Source organism: Anser anser (genome assembly GCF_964211835.1).
Source record: "Anser anser genome assembly, chromosome: 27".
In the NCBI taxonomy this organism is placed as follows: domain Eukaryota; kingdom Metazoa; phylum Chordata; class Aves; order Anseriformes; family Anatidae; genus Anser; species Anser anser.
In genome coordinates this window covers 7,027,731-7,042,325 of record NC_139748.1, presented here as the reverse complement: position 1 = coordinate 7,042,325, position 14,595 = coordinate 7,027,731, and the positions used below count along the sequence as shown (strand labels likewise).

General features: G+C 46.3%; 1 protein-coding gene across 5 annotated transcripts; it reads left to right on the top strand.

Annotated features, from left to right (window-relative positions):
• Positions 1 to 1,149: 1,149 nt before the first annotated feature.
• Positions 1,150 to 13,941, top strand: LRIF1 (ligand dependent nuclear receptor interacting factor 1). Of its 5 annotated transcripts, none has more exons than XM_083812199.1 (4): positions 1,150 to 2,375; positions 7,785 to 9,300; positions 10,772 to 11,050; positions 12,365 to 13,941. In XM_083812199.1, the coding sequence occupies exons 1-4, from the start codon at positions 1,900 to 1,902 to the stop codon at positions 12,827 to 12,829; spliced, it is 2,736 nt and encodes a 911-aa protein (XP_083668325.1). In that variant the 5' UTR covers positions 1,150 to 1,899; the 3' UTR covers positions 12,830 to 13,941. The 5 variants fall into 5 exon arrangements, with proteins under 5 accessions (XP_083668325.1, XP_083668328.1, XP_083668329.1 ...); XM_083812202.1 differs by having other exon boundaries at positions 2,262 to 2,375; positions 7,793 to 9,300; XM_083812203.1 differs by lacking the exon at positions 1,150 to 2,375 and adding an exon at positions 2,382 to 2,536 and having other exon boundaries at positions 7,793 to 9,300.
• The last annotated feature ends 654 nt before the right edge of the window (positions 13,942 to 14,595 follow it).

Below are 14,595 nucleotides of genomic sequence, written 5' to 3'. Positions count from 1 at the left end.
GCTCACAGTTTCCTTTGTACTAGTCATACAGGTTAAGGCCCCATCAGAGAGAGAGAATAGAATTTTACCAAGCTGTTCTGCCACACAGGACAAGGAATCCAACATGTGCTCCAAGTTTCATGTCACTTTGACAACCTGCGGTTGGTAAAAGCAAAATTGTACCAGATTATTTTGAAAGTTTTCCCTTTTTTGAAAGATTTCATGAAATACGACGACTGTCTCCGCAAATCTTGGAGGTTGTATGAATTTATTTATTAGGACATGTCATAGAAAGGCATTTATGCGGCAGGATACCTCTAAGGAATTGAAGGGGAGATGATTGAACAAAAAAGATGAGAGAAGTGAGTGCTGTGGGTAAGGTGGAGTGGAAAGGAGTGAAGCAATTGGTGGGTGGGTGAAGGACTGAGAGGTAACACGGTGTGTAAGTTTATTTGGGTAGGGGAGGGATGCTGGTGAACCTGTGAAGACTTGTTAGCAGGAGGAGGCTGGAAAATCAGCGTAAGTATTGCTCGGTGATGTTGAGAGCTGAAGAAGTCAGTTGATGGGATGCAGGGAAAGTCCAGGTCGATAATGGTGACCCATGGCTGTAGACTTTGAGTGGGGATGAGCGTGGGGAAGAAGGGAAGACTCTGTGTATGATGGGATGACTCCACGGGGAACAAGAGAAGAGAGGACTACTGAAATCCAAAGAAAACCAGGAAGTCACATTTGTCGTGAGTGTAACTCATCTGCTGTACTGCTGTCCCAGATTTTAATGATCTGTGGATCAGGAATTTCCTGAGAACGCTGTAGGTTATTTGTTCAGGGATGCCCAAGTGCTTACCTGGTCTCGCCTCAAACCCCTTCTGAAGGGGGGGGAACTGGCAAAGTATAGTCAGTGGCAGAGGCAGAGCAGATGTAAATGGGCAGCGGCTAAAGGATGCCTGGCAATGAGATGGCTGAGAAGAAGGAGTTTCAGTATGAGTTAGGAGATGTAGTTTCGAGGCAGTTAAAGAAAATCAGAGCTAGGAACAAGGGGTTGTAAGCACTGAGGAACAAGCAGAGCTTCTGGAGCAGTAACTGAGATTCACACACGGCAGAGGATTCCTGGTGAGGAAAAGGCACAGGCAGATAGATGGAGCTCGTGAGAGAGCCGAGGGAAGCTGAGCCACGCTGTCCTCCGCACACTGCCACCCCTGGCAGGACGCCGAAGCGCCGTGGAGCTGGGACTGCTCCACCAGCTTTGCGCCGCCATCGCGCCTCCAGCAGCAAGGTGGGCTGCGCAAGGAAGCCGAACGGACGCTCCCCTGAGGCGGCTGTTCAGATGATCTCCCCGTGCCAGTGGAATCTGGGGGAAAATACATCAGAGTGCGAGCAGCTCAGTTCTGCCTTGATAAAACGTGTCAAGAGTCCAGCTCAGCGCGGATGGTATTTGTGCCTACAGCACAAGGACTCCACCGAAGGACACGGCAACGCGTAATCACCATCTGGGGCCAGAACAGCCACACTGGAGGGGCAACGGCCTGGACATAGTGCACAGAGCACTCAAAGAGGGGGAAAAAACAGGATTATAACCCGATTTGAAGAGAGCAGACGTTAGCTTTTTCAGGGAGGTATTGTCCTGTGAGAGGGCTGGGGTTGTTCAGCCTGGAGAAGGCTCTGGGGAGAGCTCATATGGGCCTTTCAGTACTTAAAGGGGGCTTATGAAAAGGGTGGAGAAGGGCTCTTTACTTGGGTAGATAACAACAGGACAAGGGGAAATGGGCTTAAACTCAAAGAGGGGAGACTCAAATTAGACAATAGATGGAAATCCTTTAATCAGAGCGTGGTGAGGCACAAAACAGGTTGCCCAGAGTAGCGGTGGCTGCCCCATCCCTGGCGGTGCTCAAGGCCAGGCTGGACGGGGCTTTGGGCAGCCTGATGCAGAGCGAAGCGTCCCCGCCCCGGCAGGGGTTGGTGCTGGGCGCTCCGTGCGGTGCCCCCCGGCCCGCGCCGCCCCGCGGCCCTGTGACAGGGCTGATGGGAGCCCCTTCCCGCCTAAATCCCGGCCGCCGGAAGCGCGCCTCCCCGCCTCCATCTACTTCCGGCGACCGCCGGAAGCGCCGCCACCTCCCGCCGCACCACTCGCGGCCGCCGGGCGGCGCCAGGCTCCACTTCCGCTCCCCGCCGGAAGCGGCGGCGGACGGAAACCGCCGCCGAGCGGCGGCGGCTGGGATAGGCGGGGCGGCCGGAAGTGACGCGCACAACGCTCCGTCCCGCCGCTCCGTCCCGCCCCTCCCTCCCACCGCCGCAGACCGTTGTCCGCCGCCCGCCGCCGCCGCCGCCGCCGCCATGTCCCGCCGCCCGCTGGGGGACCCGCGGAGCCGAGAGGAGCGGCCGGGCAGCGCCGCGCAGTTGTGAGTACCGGGCCCGGGCGGAGCGGCGCGGGCCGGCCCGGCGCTCGCCCCCTCCCGGCGGAGGGCGGAGGGGGGCGGGCAGCGCAGCGCTGCCGCCGCCGCCGCCGTCGTGTTCCCGGGCGGTTCGGCGGGGCCCGGCCGAGCAGGGAGCGACCCGGCAGGTACGGTCCCGCCGCCCTCCAGCCGCTTCCCCGCGGGGCCCGGCCCGGTGGGGGGGGGGGCGAGGCGGCGGCGCGGGGAGGAAGGAGGGAGGAGGAGGAGGAGGGAGGAAGGGAGGGGGGGGGGCGGGGCCGGGAGCGGGCACCGGGGCGTCGAGGGCGGCAGCGGGGCACTGGGGTGCCGAGGACGGGAGCGGGGCCGCCGCCCTTCCCAGCTCTTCACGCCTCCGCCCGCCCCGCTCGACGCCCTCCCGTGAGGCACGTGCTGGGGTGGACAAGGGGGGGGAGGCCGAGCATTGGAGGCTGAGGGCCGTCCTCCCGTAGCAGCGTGCGGCTGCCCAGCCGTGCTGGCGGAACCGGGAGCTGCGGCCACGCTTCTACGCCGCGGGCTCCAGCCATGGTCGGGCTCCCCGCACGTCGCGCGGCCTCCCCGGAGGTGTCAGCGCAGCGAGGCGTTCCCGCGGGGCTCCTTCAGCACAAGGGGGCTCCTTGGAGGCTGCGGCCGCGGGGTGGTCGCTTTGGCTGCGCTCCCTGCCGCGCTGCCGGGGGTTTGTGGCAGTCGTCGGTGGGCAGAGCGGTGCTTCGCAGCGCGGGGTCTGCTCCCCGGCCATTAGCGTGCCCTGCAGTAATTATCCTTGCTACAGGGAATACTCTGCGGGGGGTGGAAGCGTTTTTGTGCCAAGCATAAAAGGTTTCTTCAGCCATTACCGAAAGCTGCTGGATTACAGGAAAACCCCATGCCTTTAGCAACGGCTTGTGCCTAAATCCTGGGCGGGATTTCTGGCTTTGCGTGCAAATTCAGCGTCGGTTTCTAGATTTTGTTGAGATAATAACAAAATTACTTCATTAACGTATTCAAGTAGCACATAGACAAGATACGGCTACATAAAATACAGACTGCAGTCACTTCACTTTGACTTGTCTCTAGATGTATGATTCCAGATTATATTCAATGTTATTTTGCCGCTTCCAGGATTCAGCTGTACCCATTAAAATAAATGAAGTTGGTTCTCTGACGTTTGTAGTGCTTGTGGTCCCTGGTTGATTTATTGATGTTCAGAGGAGATGAAAGCTTTCTCTAAAGCATTATCTGGGAGAAAGGCGATCTGGAAAGTAGCTGACGAGCTGAAACAGAACGTTTCTTCCAGCGACTCTGAAGTGTAACTGAAGCTTGAGCAAATCTTTCGTTTTATCTCCACCAATATATTTTTTAGGTGGCAAGGTCATGATTTTTGTTGCCCTAGTGGTTACAGCGGATTCAGCAAATGGTTTAATTCACTGAAAATGTTCTAAGGGCATATTTGTATGGCAAAAATCAGGGACAAAAGACGAATTTTTAGATCATCGGCATTTTGTTCTTTGAGTCTGGTGCTTACGAAGAGTAGCAAACAATCTGGGATGAGAATTTGAGACAACCTGGGCCTTTAGATTGATGTGGCTGATTGTATGAGTGAAGAAAACAGGAATTCTGTTTCAGCAGAGGAGGGATGTAGGGTATTCTTTTTGTTTTTCTAGCTTAACGGAAAAATAGCAATTTAAAACCCAACAGCTTCCTGTTTTCTTCTGCTGTCTCTGCTTCGTAGGTTGCTTAACGCCATGCTCCTAGTTGAGTAGGAAGCTTTTGATATCGCCATGCAGACTGCCTGTGTAAGGAAATAACGACTGGTTTTGTTGGAGAAAAATGGCATGTAGACATCAGTTTTCTCTGAATATCACAGATTTTTTATTTTCTTTAAAGGAAAGCTGGCTACCTGGATTTGATAGTTTCTGTGGTGACATTAGAGAAGATTACCATCCACCACTATTATTTCTTCTAGTTTATTGTCCTGAAATATTGTTCAGGGGTCTGCCTTGATGTTCAGGCCTTGGTCTGCACTTAAATATGATGGTGTGCAAGAACAGAAGTATTTCTATGCGTTAATGTGTGAGATTTGGGAATTTCTGTATTTGTGAAGAGTGGGGAAACGGAGGAGGATGAAATGGAGAAAGTTCTACTTCAGCTATTATGGGAAAGACTCCCCAACTACAATCCAGTACATTCCCTGTATTTATATATTTTTAAGGAAAATTTACCCACTTCCTTAACAAAATTAATCTGACATCCTTAAAGGGGGAAACTGGTGGATTTTTCATTCTGCTCAATGAAATCCCAAAACATGTTCTTCTGAAAAAAAGGGCTACAGAAGGAAGACAGGTAGGTTCCAGATCTCGTCTTCGTTACCCAACCATGTATACAAACAAGCTGGAAATGCTTAGTTTTGGTAATATTCAAAGTGTCAGTCCTGGCTATTTCTTTGTTTCTCCTGGAAGAGCCTTTAGCAAAGTGAGATAAATACCATGAAGAATTTTCAACTTGCATCTGAAATGGGAAAAGTGTTGTAGTCCTCCCCGGACAACAGTGTCTGAAGTCGTTGGCAGTGACGTCTTCCCTTCCTGTTCGTAGATGCTTGAGTAAATCGGTGTGAATAAGCCTTCTTAGTATCTCATCTGAATGGTTCCCTTCCTTCTTCTTTATCTTTTAGCTTTTTCTGTTTCTGCAGTCCTGTAAATACCTGCTACTCGCTTCAGGCAAACAAATGCTATTTTCTAGAAGACGCTTATTTTGGGGTTTCCCGCTCTTTTTGCGTAGCGTGTGAAGATAAAAAAAGCTGCAGTTGCCTTCGGTAATCATGAAAGGCAGAAAGAGTCTGGAGCTGAGGCAAACTGGATTTTTGGGGCGTTCTTCCTTCCTAAGCCTACCCGAAAGGTCCTGTTTGTAGCCCAGCCTCAAGAGCAGCCGTGCGGCCCCCTGGGAGGGAGGGAAGTGGGGCAGGGCAGGAACGAGAAGCGTGGAGGTGAGCACTGGAAGCCGCCGCCGCCGCCGAAGATAATATTCATGCCAACGCATCCTCTGTCGCATCGCTCTTTCTGTTTTTCCTGCTTCCTCGCTCGTTGACCTGCTTCTGCTCCTCCTCTCCGCGAGTCAGAGCTGTGCCCTGGTGGCGGGTGGAGGCGCCTGCCCCTCGGGAGGTTTCTTCTGCCCTTCGGAGCCTCTTTGCGGTGCTGGGTAGTTTCAGCGGGGCTTCGCGCCTGCTTGCTCGGTGAAAGGTGCAGAGGTTCGGCAGTTTTGTGTCTACGGAACATGCTGAGAATTCCCGTCTGAATTTTCCTTCAGAATATTCGTTCTTGCATAGAGACGAGAAGGAAGGTTGAGAGCGTGGCACTCGGGGCTAACAAAGAGGCATTCGGAGCACACAGCGGTGACAGATGCAGAGTGTTGTCCGGGAGCTCACTGCTGATCTTCCCAATTCTCCATTATCAGTAATGCTAGGAGCTTTAAAGGGGTTCCAAAAATACATTTTTTCTACTGTAATTGCATTCGAACATTTAAATATCGTTAATTGCCCTTTGTTTAAGCAAAACTATGTAAGATCATTATTCTTCAGTGCTAGTTTTTCTCAGCTGTCCTTTCAGATTCCGAAGCACCCAACCCCGTTTTACCGCTAAAGCCTCAGACAGCAGCATCCATCCAGAACTACGTAGCATATTGCCCACGTTGTCCTCTCCAGTACGAGATTGTTTTTAAAACAAAAGTACTGCAGAATTTCCTGCCCGCTGCACTGACAAATCACGCAAACCTCTTCTTTTTCACATAGCGTGCTTAGAAATGAGGCATTGTACCCAAGTATTGGACGTGGGAGTTAATTTTAAGGTTACAGCAAGGAAAGAGCTGCGTGCCTAAAGCCTTTAGACAGGCAATAGCATAGTTTTTATATCGGCCGTCAAGGAGAACGCGACCTCTCAAACCGTGCCAGGAACTGTCCTACTCAGGGCACGAAGAGCATCCTTGTGGCTTCTTACTTGCCGGAAAAAGACAATGTCTTGGCTGACTTCTTGAGCAGATGCAACGGTGGGATGCGAGTGGTATCTCCGAGTCGCCCTGTTCCGAGCTGAGCTGCAGGCCCAAACCATCGCTTTGCTGCCAGAAAAGCTGCCAGCGTTCCCCATGCTACTTGACAGTAAACGGGACCCAGCACCGGGAAGCACCCTCACGGCCGTGTTCTCAATGAATTTATCGATGTAGGAAGTCAATAGGACAGAGCTAGAATGCTTTTGGTGACCAAAAGCGACGTTGGCAGCTCTGCCTTTTAATCATTCTGCATCTGATGTCAAGACCGTCCTGTTCTGTTCGTGTGTCTCAGCCTGCCGTGTCGCTTCCGCGGTGCTTCGGGTTCTGCCGCGTCCAGGAGTTCTCTGGGGAAGATGCCTCCCTTCGGGTAAACTCGCTCCGAGTGGGGAAGATCCTCTCCGTCCTGGAACGGACCTAAGTCTTGTGTCATTCCTGTCTTGGCGTTTGAAGCAGTCACAGCTAACTTTGGGATGGACAAGGTTCTCTCTGTCTGTCTGCTGTTCAGAATTTTTGTCTTTGCAGCTGCATCTACTCTTCCGATTTCCCTGGTTCTGACTCTGTGTATTCCTTCTAGTTCTTGAGGCCCTTTTCTTCCTAGACTTAGAGTTCTGTTCTCATCAATCACACAGAGCTTCTGTACATTCCTTGACCACGTTTGGTTTCGTTCTCCCTATGAAGATGACCGCCTTTGTGGTCTGCATCCGTCTAAAGAATGAGCGAGCAGGTGAGGCGTAGGCAAATGCCTTGGTCACTGTACGTCCTGTTCCACCAAGGGAATGTGTTCTGCTTCTTAATTTTTTCCTGTGTATGTGTCTGAGGTAATTTCTGTTTCCACCTTGCCATGCAATTAATCTGCCTATATTTTCCCAAAGCTTTCCTGAAATTCATACTTCTCAGTGCTAAGTAGGGGTATTAATAGCAGCAGGTGGCAAAAAATATGGCTCCTCTGTGAAATCCGTCGATGATGTTTCTTCCATTTAGAAGGAAAAGGAAGGGCTCTGTAAGCAGAAGAGGAGAACAATTTCAGGTGTTTTCTTGGGTCTTTTAAGTGTATATTTTTTTAATCTGAAAAGGATGCTGTTTCTTGCCTTTCTGATGTGTAATAGTTGGATGTTATTTTCAGATAGTCTGTGGTACTCTGAAATGCTAACCCAAAATGTACAGTAAGTAGGTCAGAGTTATTTTTGCCCCGAAGTTCCTGAAGATTAGGTCTGGAATTTTTCAGTAGTTAATCTGTTTCTAAGGCATAGCAGCGTTGGGTGTACAATTCACTGATGCACATTAATTAAAATATCTGTGCTGTGTTCACTTACGCTTTCTTTCTTTTTTCTTTTTCTTGTCTCTTTTCTTTGTTTTGTTAAGCATTGCAGGCTGTATGTACCGAGTAGTTCAGACGACGGGACCAGATGGAAAAAACCTTCTGAAATTACTTCCAATTTCTAAATCTTCTGGAAACTTTGTGCCAATAGTTCAGTCTTCAGCCATGTCAAATAATCCTAAAGGGAGCATTTCTAGCCCGGTTCATCTTACTTTTAAGACACAGCTTGCCAACACTACTGCACCTTCATCTGTTAAGATACCTGTTTTTCAGTCTCCTAATCCTGGAAAGATAATTCTTACAAGGACATTAGACAAACAGGAAAGCGTTAGAGCAGGTTCTGAAACAGAAAGCTTAACTGCAAAATCAGCTGCTAACATCCAGAGCAGTTGTGTTTCAGTTGATAGACTGTCTTTGCAGAACATTGCTGTAACAAGTTCATCTAACCAGAGTAACACTGCGTACATGTTGGTAAACCCAAAGAGTCTTCCCGCTACTATGAAGTGTCCAGTACTGCCCTCTGACCACCACCTCCAGATACCAGCTGATGCAGAAGTGAAATCTGTCCCAGCTTCTTTTTTACCGCCTGCAATACAGCAAAAAATACTTGCAGCTGCAGCAACAAATGTGTCTGGAGGAGCTGACAGTACAAAAACGCCAACCGTTATTTACGTGTCACCCGTGAACGCAGTGAAAACAGTACTTCCCAAGCGGTTGCAAACCATTTGCCCCAAAGCCACCACAGACGTTTCAAAAACGTTAATAATGACAGCTACACAAACGGCAAATTGTTCTTCTCCTGAGACGGTAACACCTGATGATCAGCAGTGCCAGCAAACACCAATGAAATGGATTGTGCAAGAAAGCCCGCAGTTATCAGCGCCTTGCCTTATTCCTGTAAAGTCATCAAACTATGTGGCTTCTAAGATCTTGAAAACGTTGTCAGATACGAACAATGCAGAAGTTAACTCTGCGAGTATTTTACCGCTCTGTTCTAGTGGTCCTGGTGGAAGCCAAACAAAAATCACACCTCTTAAAGATAATGCTCTGGTCATGTACAGTGGGAAAGTCTATTTGTTGACCAAAAGAGGTTCTGATGTTCTGTCGGCCCACGTTGACAAACAAGCATCTTCCTCTTCTGATGCTTCACTTAAAAAGGAGACGTCCAAGCTAATTGCTTCTACTGAAGTCACTAAAATAACCAATAAAGTGGTGAATCTGGTATTGTCAAAAAGCAAAGGAATGGTGCTGTCTCAGAAAGATCCAAAAATGTGTACAAATGCAAAAGTTTCTCCACCGGCTGGTTTAAGAAATGACTTAAAATCCGCACCTGCAGCTCTGGTGACACCAAGCGTTAAGGAGCACAGTTCCGCTGTAATCCAGGGAAAGAGTTTGCCCCTGACCACGAGCATTTCAAGTGGAGTGACCCCCATTACAGCAGTAGAGACACAGGAAAATATATGCCAAGGTGGCAGAGAAACGATTCATTCCCCCAGAGCAGCAAGTGCTGTTTTACCTCAGTCTAAACAAGAGTGTGCTTTCAGTGAAGACTGGCAAAAGGTAACTCTCTCCAATAAACATGCCAATCTCAGTCTCTGCTAAGTTGTTACATGGTCCTGGTTCTGTTGGAATAAAATAGCTGTTAGTAAGTTCACAGATTGTTGTGACCATTCCGGTCACCAGAAATGCTGGTCTGAAGTGTAGTTCCTTGGTTCAAAAATGGAAAATACTTTGTTTTGTTTTGTTTTCCCAGCAAAATTGCATGGGAGTGGGTGCAAGTGAGAAAAGGCATAAAGAAAAGGGCAAGGAGAAGACAACTTTTATTTCTTCACAAGATAAATTATGTACAGCAAGTGGAAAGTAAAGTGGAAAGCTGTTCTTCTGGTAGCTATCTGCTCTCAAACGTTGATGCTGCATTTTCCCAGCAGTTGACTGTGCTGTAGGCGTGATGTAGAGAAGCTTGGAGCTGTGTGAGAGGAGAACAAGGTGGACAAGCGGGGGTTGTCATACTAGGAGGAAGGCGTTGCAGCTCCAGTTTGTGCTATCTGAGAGAGCCCAAGGCGGGAGCTGCGTTCCCTTCCTTTCATGCTGTGATGCGGAGGGGTTCTCTTCCTCTGTGTCATCGCTGATGTCAGGCAGATGGAACTCTTGAGAGCTGTAGTGGCGACAGTGCTTTCCCCCTTCAGGCTGCCTACACGTTCTTCTAAAATCGTAGCGTAGGAAATATCTAAAAGAGACCTTAGCTGCAAAATGCGCAGACGCTGTGAAGGATTGCAAGTCGAGCTTTCAGTTGCCCAGGAGGACAGAGTGAATTTGTCTGAAGATGAAAAATTGTTCTGAAGCAAGTATGTATTTGCTTATGTTGACCAGGCTGAAGGGAAACGTCAGCTAAGCATATTCATGCACATTTGAGGCATTTAATCGTTGCAGTAGGGCCTCTTTTTTGATTGTTCCTCACCTGAAAAAACTGTTCAGATAAACATTTTTTCTTGAGTGCCGTGTGATGCCAAGCGGTAGCGTTCTCACTTGCCTTAGTTGTTTGCTGCTTTTAGTCCATAAATTTGCAAGGCTATGGGTGCCAGAGATAGCGATGTCACCTTGGCCTTGCAGATGAGGAACAGTTCAGGTTACAGTGAGATTAGGTAGGAGGGCTGGTTAATAGTGCTTTGTTGGTATTATCAAAATATGGAGTGTTTTCGACAGCCTGAAAGTGACTCAGGAAAGAACTCCGTCTGATCTTTCATCATCTTCCTTTGTTACTTCTAAGCTTTAGAGTAGGTTACTTTATATGGTTTACTAGTTGGACTTTGCATTTTCTGGATGTTATACAACACACTTGGTGTTTTAGGTAACTAATAATAATGTTAGACCTATGATAATATGTCATAATTCCTCAAAATTGGCTTACACATGTTAAATGCAACTCATGTGAAAATTTATTTTCCCAGTGCTTCTAGTAAACTAAGGCTTCTGTATATATGGAGGGAGAGGGAGAGAGATTCATGGTTCCCTCCCTGTTTCTGTATTTCAGGTCCAGCGTGAAAAGATGGATTCACAGGGAAAAGTTAATCAAATCAAACACCAAGAGAAGCCACACTGGAAACAATACTTGGAATTAAGGAGAAAATTTGGTCTCTCCAAGGAGGAGAGAGTCTACCTTAAGAGAATACCATTGATAACCTCCAGTGAGAAACCAGATGAAAGGGTGTGTTCCAGTAACAGCTTGAAAACGAGAAATGACTCTTGCAGTTCATCATCATTAGATGTGACAATAACAAATCAACATCAGGAGTGTGTTAAAGAGGAAAAGGTATCTTGAATGTTTCTGGCACTAAAGTATGTGTACTGCAAACACATTCAGAAAGCAGCATGTGTGTTGTCAGTATAGGGCTGTGATTTTTGTTTGAATTCTCCCACCCTGTGATTCATCAGGGCAAGTCAGTAATTGTTACAGTCCCTTTGGGAGTTGTTTCTTGAACTTGGTTTTGTGCTGCTATAGAGCTGTGTGATTTCAGTGTGACTTGAGTGCTCTTTTTTTTTTTTTTTAATCCTCTTTTCTGGGTTCAGCTAGAGGAAATAAAAAGAACAAATGCTTTGAAGCACCCTCTAGTGGTGGTGAACAGTCGAAAGGATAGCCTTTATTGGAATAGAAACTATACCTCTGTGATTCTGATTTATATTTAGCCTTCTGCAAACGGTTATGTATATCCAGTAGTGCAGTGAATACATGCAGAATAATAGAGGAATGATTTCTTGGGAAGCTTTACCCGTGAATTCAAAATCAGGCAAGTGCTGTTATTTCAAGGCACTTCAGACATTCACATGACGAGACCTGTGACATCCAAAGAAAAGCATCCACTTGGCTGTGTGCAGTGTTATTGAAAAAAATTGACTCATGTACCTGTCTGGTCGTTAGAGCTGTCAATGTCTTTATAAACTTAGCCCTTTGTCATTGACCATGGATGTTCTTGAGTGCTTCTGGAAAGGTTCCTTTAATGTAAGGACTTCTATCTTAATGCATGAAAGTGATTTTATCCATCCGAAGTAGTCCTGTTCAGCTTTAGTGTTCTAAACTTTATTTTGTATGATTCTACTCCACCCAGTCAAAGGCTTTCTCAGATTTTACTAATTCTATGTTGAGAGCCCAGCTTTGGGCAGATCTACTGCCTGCTCGTAGTAAGGTACATCAAAATTTAAATAGCAAGGTAGTTGAGAGGAATGTGGTTTTGTAATGGACCTCATCTCTAATATTTGAGCTTTTTGGAAATGTCAGCCTGAAGAATGTTTTGCATTTTTCCACCAAGTTAGATACAAAATATTTGGCTTACGCTAGAGTTAAAGAAGTGATAGCATGAAATGATAGGCATGCACAGGAAGGGCAGAAGTGGAGTATTGGGTAAGGAAGAAAGTTAACGTTCTAGAGTTGTTAACCAGGAATCTTTGCTAGAAAACATTACCGAATATGGAAGTATGTTTGCTCAAATTGCTAAAAGAAGCATCTTCCATGCAGTAATTCTAAGAAGCACGCAGCAATATGTGTAATATGTGCCTAATGAGCTGTGAATAAGGTAGAATGGTGCTCAGTTTAACAGAAGTACGTTTTGTGTGTTTCTTGACTATACAGATAATTGTGGATCTGGAAGATTCATCTAAGAAAAGAAAAATAAAATCCTCATCGGTGTCAGACAGTGGAAAGAGAAGGAAGACATCAGTCAAATCAACCACAAGTTCAAATTCAGAAGATACTGGCCCAAGTTCCATCCTACTTAACAGAAGTGCTTCTCCTCCACCAGTCTTACTGCCGCAAAGTACTTCCACGGACTTCGTTACATCCTGTGTAGGGAGGGACTCTGAGCAAGAGACATGCTCTCAAAATAGTGATGTTATAGACTCTCATATTCCAGTTTTAGTGTCTTGTGAAGATCATACTTCAGTTTTTGAAGGCTCTTTCAGAGATGATGCTTTCCCTTTGACTCCGCCAGACTTGGATGAAACAATCCGGGATGAAAAGATAAAACGACTTAAACAGCTCTTAAGAGAACGAGAAGCGGCACTTGAAGAGATGCGTAGAAAAATGCAGCAAACCTGAAATACTGAAGGTGGTGATCTGGACCATATTCATCTTCACTTCAGTGATTTCAAGAAGAAATAGTGTTTAAATGAACATGAATAAATATTTCTGGTAGACAGAGGATCCTTTAAGATTTCTTTAAAAAAATTCTTTAAAAATTTACTATATATATTTAGTAAAGTACAGGGTTCCTTTTAAAGACCAGAAATAAAAGACTTGGACATCATATTCTGCTTGTGGGACATGTACACAAATGGGAGAATGCAGAAGAGAGGTGTTTTTATTATTTTTAGTATATTCTCTGTATTTTGAATTAAAGGGGTTTCTGTATTAGCCCTAGAGAATAAACTTTCCCATTTTGGAAATTTGTGGCTTATCTCTTAGAATTTGAATGCAAATTGTAAACCCCAGTTGTAAATATTTTTTGTTTTCCTAATATTTTGTAATGCATGACAACTTTTGTGAATCGTTGAGAACTGTCAATTGTCATAAAAGGTCAATGGTCAGTGGTTAGTAAATGCTATTTAAGTAGTCTGGGGGTTAGACTTCAGGCAGTAATAATACTGATATTTATAAAAAACAAATAAAAAATACTTTACAGATGTGAAGATGGAACCAGTACTAACATCTGAAGTATGCCAGTAAAGTTATATAGGTATGTGTCTCTTACAGTTATTGTAAGCCTTTATAAGGCCTTTGCCAGCAGTGCAATGTAGAAGATTAGTTGTGGTGATTTTTTTTTTTTTGAATCATTACTTTTTGAAGCAAAAAAGGCACATTTCTTTATCTGAGTGGCATCTTTACCTTTAATAATTCTCGATGAATGTCTCTTCCGTTCACTTGATCAGTCTTTATTTGTATGTCTCCTGCTACCTGCGTTTGATGCTACCTAAGTTTTGCATTGTAGGAGAGAAGGAGCACTCGGGCTGGCTTTGCCACCTTGATTTTTGTAGATCTTTGTAGCATATTTTGTCAGGTGTTGTATGGAGGCCTTTCGCTACTTTCTCTTGTCTGTGTCATAGACGCAAATAAGTTGGAAAACACCTTCAATGTTTTCAAGTCCAACCATCAACCTGACCTACCGAGCCCCATCACTAGAAGATGGCCCTTTGTGCCACACTGAATTTTGTCATGTCACTGGATTTTGTTAGGTTCTTCTGCAGTCCTTCAAAGTTAGGCTTCGTTGCTGCGGCCGTGACTAACTGTACCGCCAACAGAACTTGTCCTTGTTTTTCTCGTCCACGTATGGCTATATTGAACACTACTGATCCCTGCAGAACTTAGTCTGTAAGACAGAGCAAGCAGGTCATATGTACTTTCTTTGTAAACGTGCAAAGCAAAGAGGCTAACTTATGGGAGATTTATTTATTTATGTATTGGTTTTGAGCAGTTAATGACAGCAGCGGGGAAGAGATCTGTTTGTTGTCTCATCCGTGCTTCTTCCAGAAAGCTTGGAAGGAGTCTAAGTTGAAGTCTAAGTTTGTCTAAGCCTGCCTGGGAGTTGTAGGCAGTAATGAGGAGACAGTTGGTTCTGTTATCTTTTTTTATTTTTGGTGAAAAGTGGGAATATTCCCTGCACGTACATGGGTGTGGTGGGCTGGCCTTGGCCAACAGCCAAGCACCCACACGGCTGCTTACTCACTCACCTTTCCTGCAGCATGGGGAGAAAAGGAAGGTGAGAAGACTTGTGGATTGAGATAAAGACAATTTAATAGGGGAGGCAAAAGCTGCACGTGCAGGCAAAGCAAAATAACAATTTAATGTTTGTCATCAGCAGGCAGATG